Raw genomic sequence first — 17516 nt, forward strand, 5'->3', positions numbered from 1 at the left:
AGTGCTATATATAGTAAAATTATTATTATTATAATACCTGGAGCTGGGTAGATGCTTGACACCCAACTTTTTAGATTTGGATTCACATCTGCTAAGGTAAGCCTACAGGCATAGCAGGATATTTTTCACTTTCTTTATTTGTACTTTAATTTCCCATTCGTTTGATTGCTGAATATTTTTCATGTTAAAAGATTCATTGTTCATTGTTGTTAACTTTTCTTTTTCTAGTGTACGTCTGGATGGGATGCCATAAGGGCTCCTTCCTGTTCCACCTAGCATATTGACCAATACCAAATGACTACAGAATTGGACTCATGCTACCTAGATACTGACTAAACCTAAAAAAACACAAACTAACAAGTCTAGTGTTAGGAACACCAGGAATCAGTGGACAATCCTAACTGGAAGAATAACATCTATTGCTATCTGGACATCTTTGTAAACAACAGTCTTCGTTTCACTTTCTGTCTCTGTTTAGCACCTGGTATTCTCTGCTGCTACTTATTTAATACCAAATGCTCTAGGGGAAAGGTTAGTAAAAGGTAAACAAATTACGGTATCCAGTTATTCGTGCTATACAAAAAGAACTGAAATGAATGTAAAGTTTATTTGATGTAACAACTTTATACAGCTGACATCTCCCACTGTGCTTTACAAATACAGATCTCTTGTACAATTGTTTTCATATATTGTTCTTCTATTCAGTGCACGAGCAAGTGTGGATACCTGCTTGGGGTCACAATGTGAGTCGATACTGAATTGTAAAGCTTGTGGTTTACAGCTAGCAGGCCGCAGCACTTTACTACAAACCTCCACAAAGCTTTAGTGAGGGGGAGGCTCGGCAGCTGCTGTTCAAGCCTGTAGAAGGTCACAGCCAGTACAGATATGGAAGTCACCTGTGTCACAATCACAGATTTATTATTAAACCTGTTAGCTTTTCCACAAACTGATTAGAATGAACTGTTCCACTTGATGTCATGAAAAAGTGTGATAATATATTTACATTTTGATACAGTTTAAAGAACAGTGTCTTAAGAGTTCTAATGTATTTCTTAAATTCAACATGAATCCATCCATTACCAAGGCTACCTAAACCAATGTAGGATTCTGAAGCCTGCAGTAGCAACTTTGGGTGCAAGGAAGCAATTAGTCCTGGGCATTTCGGGGGCCCACTCACAAACATACCAGCAGTATGATATGGAGCCAATTTCTGAGATGTGGGAAGGAAATTGGAGACAAAAAAAATCCGGAGAACCTTTCAAGCCTTAGACTATGAAGGTGTGATAAACAAAGTGTCACCAAGCCACCCAATGGGCCAACACAGAATATAATTTACAAAGAAATGTAAATGTACAGTTTAAGTAAATGTGTTCATTATTATAAAATATGTTACCTTTTTATGTATATCTTTCCTCATAGCTTACAGAAAAATTCAATTTTGAAATGCATCCAGGTAATGCTGTGCATTTCTGCTACTATTTTACGTTTATCATCATGCAATTGTGAGAGATTAAAGGTTATGCTAATAAATAAACAGCGATCATTTAGGCCATAAGGCCCTGGACAAAGCTGTTATAACATTATTGTTATAATTAAATTTTACACGTGCGATTAGGAGACAGTTTACGGGCTCAAATAAGTACATTTGCCTGCCGGACCAGGGGTTGGTGCTGTTCTCGAACTCTTTCTCCTCTCTTTCTACAGAAAAACAGAAGAAACCTCAGCCTAACCATAATTTCCGGTCCCCAGATAACACCACTTCTGGTTCCTGTCCATCAGATCCCGCCTACTCCTGATGTCACTTCTGGTTCCAGAATGCCACATACCCATGATGGCATTTCCTTCCATCGACCATATATACCGCCTCTTTTTTGTTATAATCAGTTCTGTTTTGGACTCCAGTCTGTAAAGACATTATTCATTCACCTGACACCTACAGTATACGGGGGGATTCCCCCAAACCTTTGACGTTGTCTTTGTGTTTAATTTACACATTAAACTATGAAGCTAAAAGTCTAGTTTTCTTGTATTCTAATAATAATTATTTACATTTTGACAGCACTGTTCTCACTACTCAAAGCACTTTTCATAGTGAACGGGGAGCAACTTCAACCACTACTAATGTGTAGCATCCACCTGGTTGATGTGCTTGCAGCCATTTTTGCGTCATTATGCTCACCACACATTAGCTGTTAGGTGGTGAAGTGGTGAAAGAGATAGAGAATTAGAGATAGCAGATGATTGTGGGGCCAGAATGACTAGGCCATGGAGGACAATTTAGCCTGGACATCACGATATGCCCTGCTCTTTACAAAGGATGTCTATGGATCGGTTTTACATCTCATCCAGATTCTGCAGGGTGTTTCAATACACAGAAATGAGTTGTGACACAGCCATAGCTCTCTTTAGTCTCATTTGAGGACCATTAGGCCTGTTAGGTGTTCTCCCTCACTGAGTGGTATCGGGTAGTAGAAGCATTTACTAAGCACTTTTAAACATGAATCAGCACAGCATTCACTGGACAGCACCCTAGAACATGCATTGCTGGTTTATCTTTAAATTATTTTTCACCAGCCCTTTATCTCTACAATGCAGGAAACTCAAAAAAACTCACTTGCATAAAATGTGCAAACTGTGAGCTACAGCTTAACAATAAAAAGGTTTACCATAACCTTCATTCAAGCATACCAGCTACAGTTCACATCACAGGATAATAGGTTTAAAGTCACTCCAGCACTACCACACTCCTGGACCAGGATACTAGTGTAGGTCATGCAAATCTGTTACTGATATGTAAAGGTTTTCCATAAGCTAAATGTGCAGCACTAATGTCTAAGCAAATGCTTAACGTGACACAAAACGCTTCAGATCGTCTTGTGGTGCAGTCTCCTAGGCAGTGGTAAACAGAAGTATTTCTGCAGCTATTCCCAGGTGACATCTTTGTCTCCAGTTTGCTTTCGCATCCTACTTCTATTGATCTCTACCAGATAGTCTGTCATGGGCATTGTTCTAAACGATCTTATTTCTTTAACAGAACTTCCTTTATCTATTCATGCCAGCTTTGTCTCACTTGATCACTTTTCTCTGTCTGCCCTGACACACTTTCTTTTTTCAGGTAGAGTTTCATAATGCACTAGTTCTACACAAAAGGGAACTGAATTCAGTCATGGCTTGAATGTGAATTGCCCAATCAGGGCATTTTTATTAAGCCATGAAAATACATTGGACACTTTTAATGTCAGCAAAGAACATGGTCCTAAGAAAGTCATGGAATAGACTAAGAAAAAGCAAATAAAGCAGTACAGTGAAACCTCTCAGGTTCATCCCTCATTAATACTTACATAGCCTGGTGTTCACCTGCAGGTCTATATGAGACTCAATTTCGAAGTCAACAGAGTGGCCCACATTAACGCTGTGAAAGGAACACAAAGAATTCACAATATACCAAATCCATGCTGCCCATCACCTAGCAAGTCCACATTTTAGATTTGGGTCTTAGTACATAGAAAGAAAAGGAAAAGATGAATTTATGGCTTTAGGAAGATATTCTTGAACTATGTCAGCAATTATACCTTAATGAACAATAGCACATTTATACTTAATGTTAATTGGTAACAAAAAGACTATCAGAGGCATATCTAGGAGTGAACCTGTCATGTGCATTTGTATATGTAAGGGTCTATGCCAGTGAAATCTGAGATCCAGTGTGAAATTCGAAAATATACAGTTAACTCTGATATATAGGGTTAGCGTATATTACAGTTTATATATCAAAAATATTGCATTTCACACTATATTTTGAAATTCAAGGCAAATACAGTACAATATAATTTACTGTATGTATTAGACTCGACTCTGTATATTCAGACTTTACTGAATACATGGGATGCCTTCCAGGATATATATATATATATATATATATATATATATATATATATATATATATATATATATATATATATATATATATATATATATATATATATATAATATATATATATATATATATATATATAAATCTATATATATATATATATATATATATATATATATATTGTGACGGACAGCCGGCTCCCATGCCCGGCCGGGACGCCTCTGATGTATACGTCCCGGGGGAGCCATCATGGACTTTGCAATACCTCCCCCGGGGCGCTTGGGGCAGTCTCCCTGGCAGTGGATTCCTCCTCAATCTCCCCCGTGGCTCCATGGGACATGGAGTCCACCACAACAGCCCGGTTGGGAGATGGGGTGGCCGCTAGGGGGTGTTGCAGAGATCCAGCCACCACACTGGACGGTTTATCAGCCCCACCCGAGGTGCAATTAAGACCAGCTGGTCAGGCACCTGGATCACTCCAGGGTGGGGCATAAAAGGGCCTGCCTCCCAGCAATCGAGGCCAGAATCGGGAGGAAGAGGACGAGGTTGCCTGGGAGGAGTGGTGGAGCAGGAAAGTTTGGTTTTGTGTTGGTTTGGTGCTTGGGACTGTGTTTGGGCTGTGTGGCACGGGGAAGACGTGTCACACGGCTGAAGAAAAAAGAAATAAAAACCTTTGAGTGTGAACACGTGCCTCTGTGTAAGTCTGTGCCGGGTCGGGCGCTATATAGCGCCTTGTTTACAATATATATATATACCTCCCCCAGGACATCCTGTGGCTATAGACAGACATAGATAGACACCGCATTCACTGTGTTGCCCAGTCGACACGATACGTCAGCGCATCCGCCATATTGCGAGTGGCAAAAGCTGCCTTTTAAACTAATAGAGGTAGATTAATAGAGGTGATGATTAAGGGGGACAGAATGACTAGGCCATGGAGGGCAATTTAGCGATGGCATCACACCCTGCTCTTTACGAAAGATTCCCAGGGATCTTTTATGACCAGAGAGAGTCAGAAGCATTATGGGTATTGTTACATGAATATAGAACTTGAACATGACAGGTTATCCTACTGAAATAAACAGACCTGGAGTAGAGAAATTAGAAAGAGCAAATGTCTCACTATGGTGACCAAGGACTTGAACTTCAAGTCACACGCTGCCTTTCTATTTCAGTTCTATGAATGTCTCTCTGTGCATTTAATTAGACAGTGCTTCACTGCCATGTTTAATAAAATGTGTAAATATAGAGAAAGTCATGATAATTATTAATAATTATGTATGGACTTACAGCCACCCTCCATATCCATAGTACAGAGTGCCTTTGAATGAGGCACTCACGTTGTGGATGTCGACTTTAATGACACCATCTTGTATGAGATCCACTTCACTTTTTCCAATTGAGAGATTGAAAATTTCTAAACTGGTAAAAAAAGAAGACAAAAGGAAAAAAGAAAAAATATCATCAATGTAGAAATGTGTAAATAAGGCAAAGCAACAGCCAGGCCTCTTTATATATTATAAATCCACAAAGAAAAAAATGATGTTCATATTTAATTTTACATATTTCCAGTGTGGTTTACAAACAAATTAAAAAACTAATTATTATTAGAATTATTTTTTTACCACTTCAGTGGCGTAGATTATCCCAGCTCCAGAAGATTAGGTTGAAATCTTGAACTCTAGCACAGTCTTCTCCAGGCTGTCCATTTTCTTCTCATATACCAAATGATGTGTGTTTTAACTGGTTTTGAATGTGTGTGTATGCAGGTGTGTAAGTGTACTCCTCAGAGTTGGATTGGTATTCTAATCCAGTGTTGGCTCCTATCTTTTACCCTTGTGACTCTAAATTGGACAAACTGGGTACAGAACATGGATGGATCTGTGGTCTTCAATGGTTCTGCTACTGTATTTCAAGCAGCAAAGCTTCTTTTTATTATGATAAAATTTTGCCCTTATTGCTGAAGGTTTAGGTAATGTAACCTATGAAAATGTACCTCAAGTAGAATAACTCAATATGAATATGTGCTGTAATTGTAATCTAATGCAACAACAAGTAACAAAACTGTATCATGATAAGTTGGGCATAGACATGTCATCAGCACCATTACTAGCAAAATTAGCTCATTCAAAGGTACAAAAGGCATAACTAAGTCTCAGCGCAGCTCTGCTGGGGCTATACAGTGAAAGTAGAGAACATGACAACTTCAGATATGGTGGGGTGAGATACTAGGACACCATGATTATCAGTATGAATGATGTTGCAGTTGGGTCCAACAATCTAATGTGATTTTATACTTTTCAAATTTTCAAATATTTATTTCTTAAGTTTTCCTGCCATTATGAATGGCTGACAGTTTCCTGCATTCCATGGGTGCAAGATTATCACACCATCATGTCAACACCATAGCCTTTGTTATGCTTGTGCTCATTGCTCATTCTTTTAATGGTTGTGCATTGTATGTGCTGTCACAGGAGGCTGGGGGTCAGACCCAGCCAGGACGCCTGGAAGGACCGGGAGGTGGTCTATACGTTCCCCAGGCCACGAGGGGACAACCGCCCTAGATGTCGAGGGGACTACAGGGAAGGAGCAAGGAGGCTCAACCCCACTGGGGCCCATGGCGACCGCCAGGGGGAGCCCCAAGCATCGTGGAGCCTGGGAGATTGACACTTCTGCCACACCTGGGAAGTTGAAGGAAGGACCTTCCAGGGATGCCCGGAATGCTTCTGGGTGCAAGGGCAGCACATCTGCCACACCAGGAAGTGCTGCTGGAAGAGTGTCATTAGGCACCTGCAGCACATCCAGGTGGGCGACCCATGGAGACTGAAAGAGAGGCCCATGTGGAGGGTGATTGGTGTTGGGAGCACTGTGTGTTGGGCAGACTTTATTTATTTGAAAATAAACGTGTGTTTTGGTATAGTGCTAGTGTTATTCTGATGGTGTTCGGACCCATGCTCACAGTGTGTATGATTAAAAGCGATTACAGAGGCCTTTTCTATAAAAATTAGCTTGAAAACACAGAAACATCTGTCAACTTTTCCAATCCATATTGGAGACCTTCTTTGTGATGTTTTCCAACTGCATTATTGTCTTTTTTTTCCACTAATACAGTGTCATTTTTTAGCTAGTTAGTATAGGCAGGCACTTGCATCTGATCACCAAGAATCAGGTGAGTAAAGTGAGCCTGTCCAGAGGGGTCTCTTCAACAGCTTCCTTTTATCAGGTTATCCTAGGGTCTGCAAGGGAGTAATACATCATGCAGATGTCTTGTAAAACTCTCTGTGGCAGCTACACTGAAGATGACAAAGATGAATCACGTTATTTGGGCCATTTGAATGTTTAAGTTGTGACAGGTAGACTCAATGATCTTTATCGGCAAAAAAGTTATGTTCTGCAACATAAAAAAAAATAGATAACACTGAAGCACTGCCTGTACTTTGTTGGAATTCCCTACAACCAAACAGAGCAGCTATCTTGATCCTGAGTATATTATTATCAATATTTAGACATGTATAAGGCTGTATAATTTAACATTTTTCAAAGGATGTCCACATTGTTGAACATGTGTCAAAATCAAAGAAATTATGATAAATCATACTTACTTATTTAATCCATATGATACCTTTCCAATAAACATAACCGATTTTTCTCCTTTCATGTCAGGATACTTTGCATGTTTAAAGGCTGCTTGGATTACTTGAGTGGTCTGCTCATTTACTGCAATAAAAAATAACAGCTCTTATAAATTTGAGTTTTACTTTTCATATACAATCAATACACAATTCATATACAGAACCCACGTATAGCATTGCATCTAAAATATGCATGTGGACATATAGAGTATCACCAACACACACATACTGTACATTGGAGTTTTCATTCCTACCCCATTTTAAGCCATTCAGAGACACATGTGCTCTTTTTCATTTAGGCTACATCCACACTACTATGTTTCATTTAAAAATGGTATTTGCATTTTGCATATGAATGCAGCATTCAAACTGTACGAAACACAATTTAAAATCTTACAGATAAGCAACTCAATAAACAGTATGGAAACCAGCTTTTCTGTGTCGGCTGTGTGGGAATATGGTTTTCGTCCATGAACAGTGAAGATTAAGGAATGAGCACGTAATATGCACGTAATATTAGTGTCTGTTTCACCGAAAGTCTGTTTTCACCCTTCCACATTGCAATGGTGAGCCTGCATTTTCAAAATATACGGCTCTGGAGAGTCTTTTCAAAGTCTCCATTTTGAGGGGTTAAAAATTCTGGGGTAGAATGGACAAAAGGAGAAAACTGAGACTTATGTCATTTTGCGTTTTTAAACAAAAATGTAGTATTATGTAAGTAGTCTAAATCTGCAAAAAGCTTTTAGTCATATTTACACAATAAAAACAAAGAAGAGCAAAGGCACATATGGACAATAAGTTAAAAGCCTCTTAGTAAAAGCAAATTATTTTAGAGCACTATTTAGCTTTGATTACTATGTCAATAGACAAAGGCGTTGCCAGGACATATGCTTACTTTCCAAACTCCTAAATGATTCGCAATACCACTGATATATATTTTTTTTGTTAGTCAGATGAATGGTACTGGGAAGAAAGAATTTCTGGTAAGATTTGCTGGACTTTAAAGCATCCAGTCCACCCACTCCCACCAGTTCAGCTCATTTGAGTGTAAGGAATGGCTGTCATCACCGTGGTGCCTCTGTTGACTTTGAATAATCTTAGTTTACAGAGGAGAAATTAGTCTTGTTTGCATTTTGTTCATTTAGCTCAGACTATTATTGATATTTACATTCACCTCCTATTTTCATCTCCTCTCCAAAAACTATATACAGATTTCTGTATCAGTAAAATACCATTTCTCTAATTTTTATGACATTCACAGAAATAGATATACTTGCATCTTCCCACCAAATATTACAATGTTAGAACAATCTAGATGAGAATAGGCCATTTGGCCCAACAAAACTCTCCAGTCCTATCCACATCTTTCTATTATTAAAGAAAATCCTGGGAAAAGACTTTGTCGAGAAGTAATTTCAGGTCCTGCGAGACAAGACTTTTTGACAAGAGATTTTGACAAGTCCAGCCTTCCTCTCAAACATTTACAACCACGCCCACGGTCCACTCACTTCTCTTTCATGTGAATGCTATTTTCAGACACAGTTCCTGCACTCACAGCTCCAAGCAAGGTCGGAAATAATAGACAAAGAGTAGAAGACACAGCTGAACGTCACAAAGAGGTTCAAAAATGTTGGCGCGATACACATGCAGAGCAGGTTAGAAATTATGAAAGTACTAAAAAAGATTGCATTGCCGCTAGAAAATGGAAATTATTATGAAATAATGGAACAGCAAAAAGAGATCGAATATATGCACATAGGTGATAAAACAGAAGTATGTAGCTATTGTTTGACTTTAAACTTTAAGTCGGATTCTTGTATATTGTCTAATTTGTTTTGCCACCAGGGAAAAGTAGTGTTTCTTTCCAATGAAGAGGCGTATCCGCAGGAATTAAACGATTTGTTGTTTGGTGAAAGTGAAATCCACATATGTAAGCGGCAGAAACACAAAGTGGCTGCTGCTGCGTAGTGCAGGCTGGGGGGTTGCCAAGCCAAGCGAGCAGGGGGCGATGCACCCTAGTAATTCTAAAATAACCTCACATCTAGTTTTGAAAGTCCCTAAAGTCCTACTGTTTACTTGGTAGCTTATTCTATGTGTCTGTAGTTCTAAGTATAAAGAAAAACCTCCTTATGTTTCTGTGAAATTTACCCTTAACAAGTTTCCAACTGTGTCCCCGTGTTCTTGATGAACTCATTTTAAAATAACTGTCCTGATCCACTATACTGATTCCTTCATAATTGTAAACACTTGAATCATGTCACCTCTAAATCTCATCCATCCATCCATCCATTTTCCAACCTGCTGAATCCGAATACAGGGTCACAAGGGTCTGCTGGAGCCAATCCCAGCCAACAAGGCAGGAACCAATCCTGAGCAGGGTGCCAACCCACTGCAGGACACACACAAACACACCAAGCACACACTAGGGCCAATTTAGAATCGCCAAACCACCTAACCTGCATGTCTTTGGATTGTGGGAGGAAACCCACGCAGACACGGGGAGAACATGCAAACTCCACGCAGGGAGGACCCGTGAAGCGAACCCAGGTCTCCTAACTGCGAGGCAGCAGCAGCGCTACCACTGCACCACCGTGCTGCCCCTCCTCTAAATCTCCTTTTGCATAAACTTAAAAGGCTCAGCTCCTTTAGTCTTTCCTCCTAACTATTCCCATGTAATCCTGAATTCAGCCTAGCCACTCTTCTCTTGATTTTGTCCAGCACTGCTTTGTCCTTTTAATTCACATAATTTAAATAAGGGCTTTCATCCTCCTTAGATATGTCTGCTATCAACACAGTGTCACCCTCAGACTTGATAGCAGAGTAAAGATCATTAAGCTCTTAGTCATTTCTTACATAATGGCCTTGAACAGGATGCAGAGCTTATTTATTGAACATCCCCTAACCTATGGTACACTACGTCAGTTGCCATTTCTGAAGTAAACACAACCTGCATATCTTTTGGGTGTGAGAGAAACACAAGGGAGTCCACACCGCCACACAGATAACGCAAGGACAACAACTAGGTGCAGGACTCAAACGCAGCCGGCTCTATGAGACAGAGACATCAACCACCACACCACCATGCTGCTCCAGGTCAGTGGTACACATTGCAAGTATCAATGTAGACAGAATACAGCCTGTCAAAGTACTTTAATCTGCTTGAATATTCTTGGAAAAAGACCTATTTTCATTTTAATTATAATCCTGAACTTTGACCCCTTCATTTAAAAGCACTAACATTATTCAATTCTATTCTATTTAGTACTCAATCTGTGAGGCCAGATATGCTGAAGACTGAACAAAGACCCAGAAATTGTTCACTGACATAAGTGACAGACTTCTAAAGAAAAAGCAGATATTATGTCAGATTTACTGTACAACTGTGTGCCTTCTACAACTCTGTTTTCTCAATACACAAATTGCTGGTTATTTTAAAAGGGCTTAGATTGTATCACTAAGATGTTTAAAGCATTTCACTGGGGCTGAGGTCTGGAGTCAGTTAAACCGCTTGTTTTGCAGTCGTGGTTTGTAATGTGGGCCACTGAGGGGCCTTTCCCCCACCAAATATTTAAAAAACTATACTTAAAATTAATTAGGTAATGTGAAATAATCATGAAATAAATGTGTTTATTTGCACAGTGTGTCTGGCATCAGTGCATGTCAACATTTATTAAAAACTGGTTCCAAATTGTATTTGTTTCATTTCTGTGTGAATAAAAAAATTATAATTCTGTGTGAACAGCTGTATTTCCGGAGAGAAAGGAGCTTGCCAGATGAGAGTGTATGGAAGTCCTTGATCTTTTGGCAAGCTGAGGCTCCCCTTTAATTGGTTGCTTTCAGATCTTTCCAGGGACGCACCTCTCTGCACTGTGGAGATTCCCACATTTATTGACAGTGAATTTGTATTGTTTTATTTTTTTCATCTAACATGATAGGACAATCATTGACACACTATTTCATGTTCACGTCAATGGTTCACAGTTCACACCCACCATTAACCTAACTACAGATGAACGAGTGCGACTTTAGGGAGATAGCAACTTCAAATGGAACTTCAGAAATTAAGGAAAATTTAACCCTTGCTAAATTATTCACTTGAAGAAAAAAAAAAGAAGACTGACCTGACATACGTAAGAATTAAGCAGTAGCAAGTGATTGAAGATGAGCTTACGCGCAGACTTTTTCCACTCTTGTTATGATAAACGGAGTTGGCTAACTGGAAATGGTGTCAGAGATGCCTTCTTTTGCTTCCCCGTTTGCTGTTTCCAAGTGTCATGCATTCTGAATAACAACAAGGTTATAAGACCTAAAACATCTTTTCTGAAGAATGCAAGTGGCATGAAAGTATCTGCAGTCATATAGAACAGTGTTTTTAACCAGCACAATGGTGTGCCATGACAGCTAAACAGGTGTTCCGTGGAAATAATAGTGTAGTGCAGGGACATGTGGTCAGGGGAGGCAGGTGAGGCATCATGAAAAGTAAAACAACTAATAATGATAATATAAAATAAATGTGTCCACTCTGTGCTATAAATTTGTTTTCTGTATGATTCCAATAATTGTGATCATTTTTATAGTCAAAATCGCTGAATTGGCACATTTCCTGTTCAAATATGAGGGAGAAACACAAGGTGCAGCAGTGACGAGCCTCACCTCACCTCTGATTGTGCTCTCCCTCACACATTGGAATGACGCAGGCAATTGGTGCTGCCTGCTGCTGTCTCTCTGTATGTCGCCAATATAATGTTTGCAGACACGTTTATTATACTCCGTGACTTTCCACATTCTGGCTAATATCTTTAATGAATGGGTGTGACATATTTAGTCTTGCTGATTGGACATAAAACCGCAGTGAACAGGCACAAGGTGTGGCAGACAGTACCGTGCAGCCCTGAAGGGGGCGCTTGTGAGCCCAACAGGTCCTCATTGCTGCTGTTCTTCTACTCAGAGTCTCTAAGCGCCAATAAGTTAGCGATATCAGAAAGTCAAGTGCACTGCAGTGGTCCATTTATTTTTCATTTTTTGTTCTGACTGACTGCCAAAATGGAAGATTACGATTTTTAAAACTAAAGGAAAATAAGGAGGAATGATACAAGAAGGTGATGGAGATTTTCATGGAGAAGGACAGGCGCATGGACTTCATTTATAAATACAGGTAAGACCATAAACGGTTTTTAATTTTATAAAAAAATGGGTTCAGACTAAGAAAAAAAACAATCCAATATTTAAAAAACTTAATTTTGACCTTAAATAAAATATTCTTTTGTTTTTCTTGTTATCCTTTCGTTGAACAATCTGTATTAAAATTGATTAAAGCATCAGAATTACAAGATTATAAAAACAACAAAATATTTTAATTAATGTCCAAATTGAAATCTTTTTTTTGTACACCACTCTATACTTTAATTTAAGTTGAATGAGTATGAATTGCGGAATTGCAACGACAAATTTAGAACACCTAGAGGGTGCAGAAAAAATGCACTCTCTCCGCTCAAGGTCAAGCTGTGGTAAATGTAGCAAATGCTTTAAGTTTATTTCTTTTTGAAATTAGGAGATGTCTGGGGTAACTATCAGCTTAGAACTGACAGAAACCACTGGGATCCTGGTAGTGGCCCTCATGGAGAAATTGTAATTAATGGAAGAGTTGTGATTAACAAGTAATTTCTCTGAGGAGGCAATGAAGCCTCAATGACTCATCTATACATGATCTGATCTGCAAAAATAGTGGAAGAAGGTGTTCTAGATTGATCCATCCATCCATCCTCTTCCGCTTATCCGAGGTCGGGTCGCAGGGGTAGCAGCTTGAGCAGAGAGGCCCAGACTTCCCTCTTTCCGGCCACTTCTTCTAGCTCTTCTGGGAGAATTGAAAATGTGTCAACCAAGTGACTGGAGAATGGTGCATGGATGAATGTCTGCAGGCAACAGTGTTGCTTGGTGGAGGTTTGGGGCAGCATTTCCACAAAAAGAGTTGATCAAAATTGATAGCCCCCTCACTGCTGAGAACTAAATGTAAATTCTTATCCATATTGCGATGCAATACATCAGAGAGAGAGAGAGGTTAGGAGCATGTGCTGATACAATGCATTGCCGCACCCACCACATGACAAACCAACTGAGGATTAGGACCCGAGTACAGCCATGCAATGGGTGACACCTCAGCACCACACTAATTCAAATGGAATGGAACCAATGTGAGGTTTTTTTTAATGGTAGCTGGAGTGCCAATTCTGCCACCAACCCCAAGTTTTCCCTGCTGTTTGGAGGGCCTACATCAGAGATGTGTGTAATTGGTCCCAACTTCAATCCACAGCATCACAAGGATCACAAACACCCATCCAAACTCAGTGAAAAAAGAAACAGGAACTCCTGCAAGATCATTGAGCCAGTGGGACAACTTGCAGGGACAGAAAAAAGTACGCCAACCAAAGTCTACAGTGGAGCTCAAATTCTGCAAGACGCTTGGGACAACCAGCTATGCAAGTGCCTTCAGAATCTGCATGCAAGTGGACCTAAAAGAATTCAAGCTGTTTTTAAGGCAAAGGATGTTCGCTTCAAATATTCATTTTATTTATGTATTTATATTTTTGTTAACTGCATTTTATAGGACATTTATTGAATAATAAATATTATGCATTTATTTAGAAAGTATTTGTGCTTTAAGGATATTCTCACAAATGCCTAAGACTTTTGCACAGTACTATAAGTCAGCTTTTCTCAACCTTTAAGTATCTGCGACCCGAGTTTTCATAACAGTTTTAATCGCGCCCCCCCTAACATTTTTTTGAAATGTAGATGCATATTTTATTATACCTACTTAACTTTTATCGACATTTATCTAACTCTATATTTATTGTTCTAGTATCAGAATGTAGTTTAAGTTCATTTGTTTTGGTTTCAACAGATGTTTTTTTCATATTTTTGATTCTTGTTTTCTTTTTTTCACATCTTCGCACCCCCCTTTTCGTTTCTTCGCGCCCCCCTAGGAGGGCCCACCCCACAGGTTGAAAACCACTGCTATAAGTACATACTGTATATATTTATATATAGTACTAGGGGGCTTCACCCCCTGCTCGCTTCGCTTGCCAACCCCCCGCCGGCCTGCGCTACGCGCCAGCAACTTCACGTCTCTGTCACTTGTGTATGTGGATTTCACTTTCACCAAACAACAAAACTTTTAATTCTCGTGGATAAGCCTCTTCCTTGGGAAGAAACACTCCTTTTCCCTGATGGCAACACGAATTAGATGATCTACAAGTCTCTGACTTAAAGTTTAAAGCAAAACAATATCTGCATACTTCTGTCATATCACCTATTTCCATATATTCAATCTCATTTCGCTCTTACCTTTTTGTCAATATCGTATTGAATTTTGATTCCATGTTTGAAATTACATTGTGACAACGCAACATATAACTGCCCGTGAGTGAATATTGTTTCTTTCTCTCTACACGAACTGTGTCTGACAATAGCATTCACACAAATGAGAAATGATTGAACCGTGTGCGTGGTTGTAAATGTTTGAGATGTGGGCAGGACTTTTCCAAATCTCCTTTTATAAAGTCTTGTCTCGTGGGGCTTGAAATTTTCTCTTGCGGGATTTCACTTTCGCCAAACAACAAATCTTTTAATTCTTGCGGATATACCTCTTCATTGGGAAGAAACACTACTTTTTCCTTATGGCAACACAAATTAGACGGCCTACAAGTCTCCAACTTAAAGTTTAAATCCGAACAATATATTCGATCTCTTTTCACTGTTCCGATATTTCACTGAGTAATAATTTCCGTTTGTTTGCACTAATGCGATCTTTACTATCATTTTTTTAAGACTTTCGAATTTTCGTACTTCCATTATCTCTAACCTGCTCTGCATGTGTATTGCGGCAACATTTTTGAACAACGTTCTACTTTGTCATCTACTCTTTGTCTTTTATTTCTGTGCCCGGCCATGGTTAAATCTCTTGGCACAAAGTCTCATCTCGCAGGACATAAAAGTGTCTCTCTGGGAAAGTAACACCTCGTCCCAAGAGTTTTTTATTATAATAGAGAGATGTATATATACTGTAAATATAAAGTGTACAATATGTGTACTCGTGAATACTGAGGCCGGCTGCAGGAATGTCAAGTCTCCAGAAGAAATTTTGAAGTGTCAAATAGGACATCATGTTTAATACTCAAAAAAATAAACAAAAAAGAATGCTCCTTAGGCATCTTCTCCCTTGTGTTTGAGCTACAAAAGGGTCGGGGGTCAGCCTGCTCAGAAGCTCACCGGGAGGTTTCTAAGTGCTATGGGGACAGAAGGAGATGACCCAGCAGGTTATTACATACCTTGATAGAGCCCTTAAGCAATATATATATATATATATATATATATACTGTATATATATATATATATATATATATATATATACACACACGTCACATGTGCTTAGGAGGCAGTCAAAGAGCCTACAGGTGAGTGAAACATCGCAAGACAAATGGTTAGCATACGGTACTAATCTGACTCTCTTGTTCTTCTCATCAGGAAATCCAAAGAAAAATAGAATACTTACTTCCGGGTTCCAAAATGGCCACCAAGATGTCACTCCTGGCTCATATATTGACAATACCTCCGGCGCTTTCTATTGACGACACATCCAACTCATTCTGATGAATCACTTCCGGTCCTATGTTGATGATGTATCCGTCCCACAGCATTGACGTCATATCCCGCCAAATCATTTCCCATCTCCGTTTTGTTTTCTGTATAAAAACGCCATTTTCTCATGTACCATTCATCATCTGCGATATATATGCTTTAGATCACTGCTAAACAGTCTTTTTTGTGTTTTTTTCTTGTCTTACGGACATTATACGGGGACAGTCCCCAAAACTTTGTTATTGTGGTGCTTCTCTTTATTTTTAAAGAAGAACATTTATCACAATACACAGTATATTTAGCTTCCATACATTTATGTTATATCATTTAAAATTAAAAGTTTCGCAATATAATCTACCTCCTTCACGGTGCAACCCTACAAGCTGTTGAACTGCTTCAGAAAATAAGTTTTTGTCTGAATAGAAAGCCAGTTATGCACTTTTTCTTTCACTCCACATCACCTGCAAACCCACAGCTGCTTCCAGTTGTAATGTGTCTTCCTCTGTTGTTATTTTTCTGTCAGTGAGAATTATAGCCCTAGCATTTTCCTGCTTCTCATTAGTGGTTGGTGTTGACAGTAATTCTGAGCATTCAGCTTTTTTCACGTTTACCCATTTTTAAACATCTCTGTTTTTTCATATGCACATTGGCAAGATAAACTGTTCCTTCAGCATTTAGCACATAAACAGATGTTTTTTCAAAAACATCTGTCCACAAAAATCTCACAGCATTTCTCTGCTCTTCTTTGGTGTAGACTGATAGATACACAGCCAAGTCCGTGCCTCACTAGCACCTCACACACTGCCAGCAAAGGTCAACAGCAGTAGGATACCAAACCACCAGACTAAAGGCTGCGGTATTGCTAAACCTCAATAGGTTACCTCACAGAAATAACTTTGAAAAAAAAAAGTTCAGAAGGTTTTTGAAGAATCTTGGCATATCAGCAGCAGTGGTGTTTGATGCTGCTTCATAAATCCGACTCCTTGGATTTGAATCCTGCAGCTGTTTGCAGTCTGTGTGAAGTTTGCATGTTTCCCTGTGTGTTTGTGGGTATTTCTTCATGTTTTTTTCTCCCACATCCCCAAAGATGTTTGCTAAATGGCAAATCTAAAACTGGCCCCATATGTGGAAGGGGGCCCTACAGTAGCACCTCCTCGAGGACTGGCTTCTGTGTTGTGCCTGCTGCTGCCGGTATAGGAACCCCAAGGCGACCTGAACTACATGTTAGATAATGCTATCTCATGAGAGAGTAGATTAGATTAGATTTATTAATCCCAAGGGGAAATTCACAGTATTTGTACTGTATGTGTGAGCATTCATGTTTATGCCTACTCAGCCAAGGACTGAACAATTAAGGTGGCTTCTGCTGAGAT

General features: G+C 39.3%; 1 protein-coding gene across 1 annotated transcript in view; it reads right to left on the bottom strand.

Moving 5' to 3' along the window:
* Positions 1–17516, bottom strand: part of LOC120535260 (cholesteryl ester transfer protein, plasma) — a 69051-nt gene that overhangs the window by 37510 nt on the left and 14025 nt on the right. The window contains exons 2-4 of the mRNA XM_039762981.1: positions 7477–7591; positions 5165–5296; positions 3342–3412 (exon numbers count right to left, since the gene is read on the bottom strand). Coding sequence (XP_039618915.1) covers positions 3342–3412; positions 5165–5296; positions 7477–7591 — 318 coding nt within the window. The remainder of the gene's footprint in view (positions 1–3341; positions 3413–5164; positions 5297–7476; positions 7592–17516) is intronic.

Source organism: Polypterus senegalus, chromosome 9 (genome assembly GCF_016835505.1).
Source record: "Polypterus senegalus isolate Bchr_013 chromosome 9, ASM1683550v1, whole genome shotgun sequence".
Lineage (NCBI taxonomy): Eukaryota > Metazoa > Chordata > Cladistia > Polypteriformes > Polypteridae > Polypterus > Polypterus senegalus.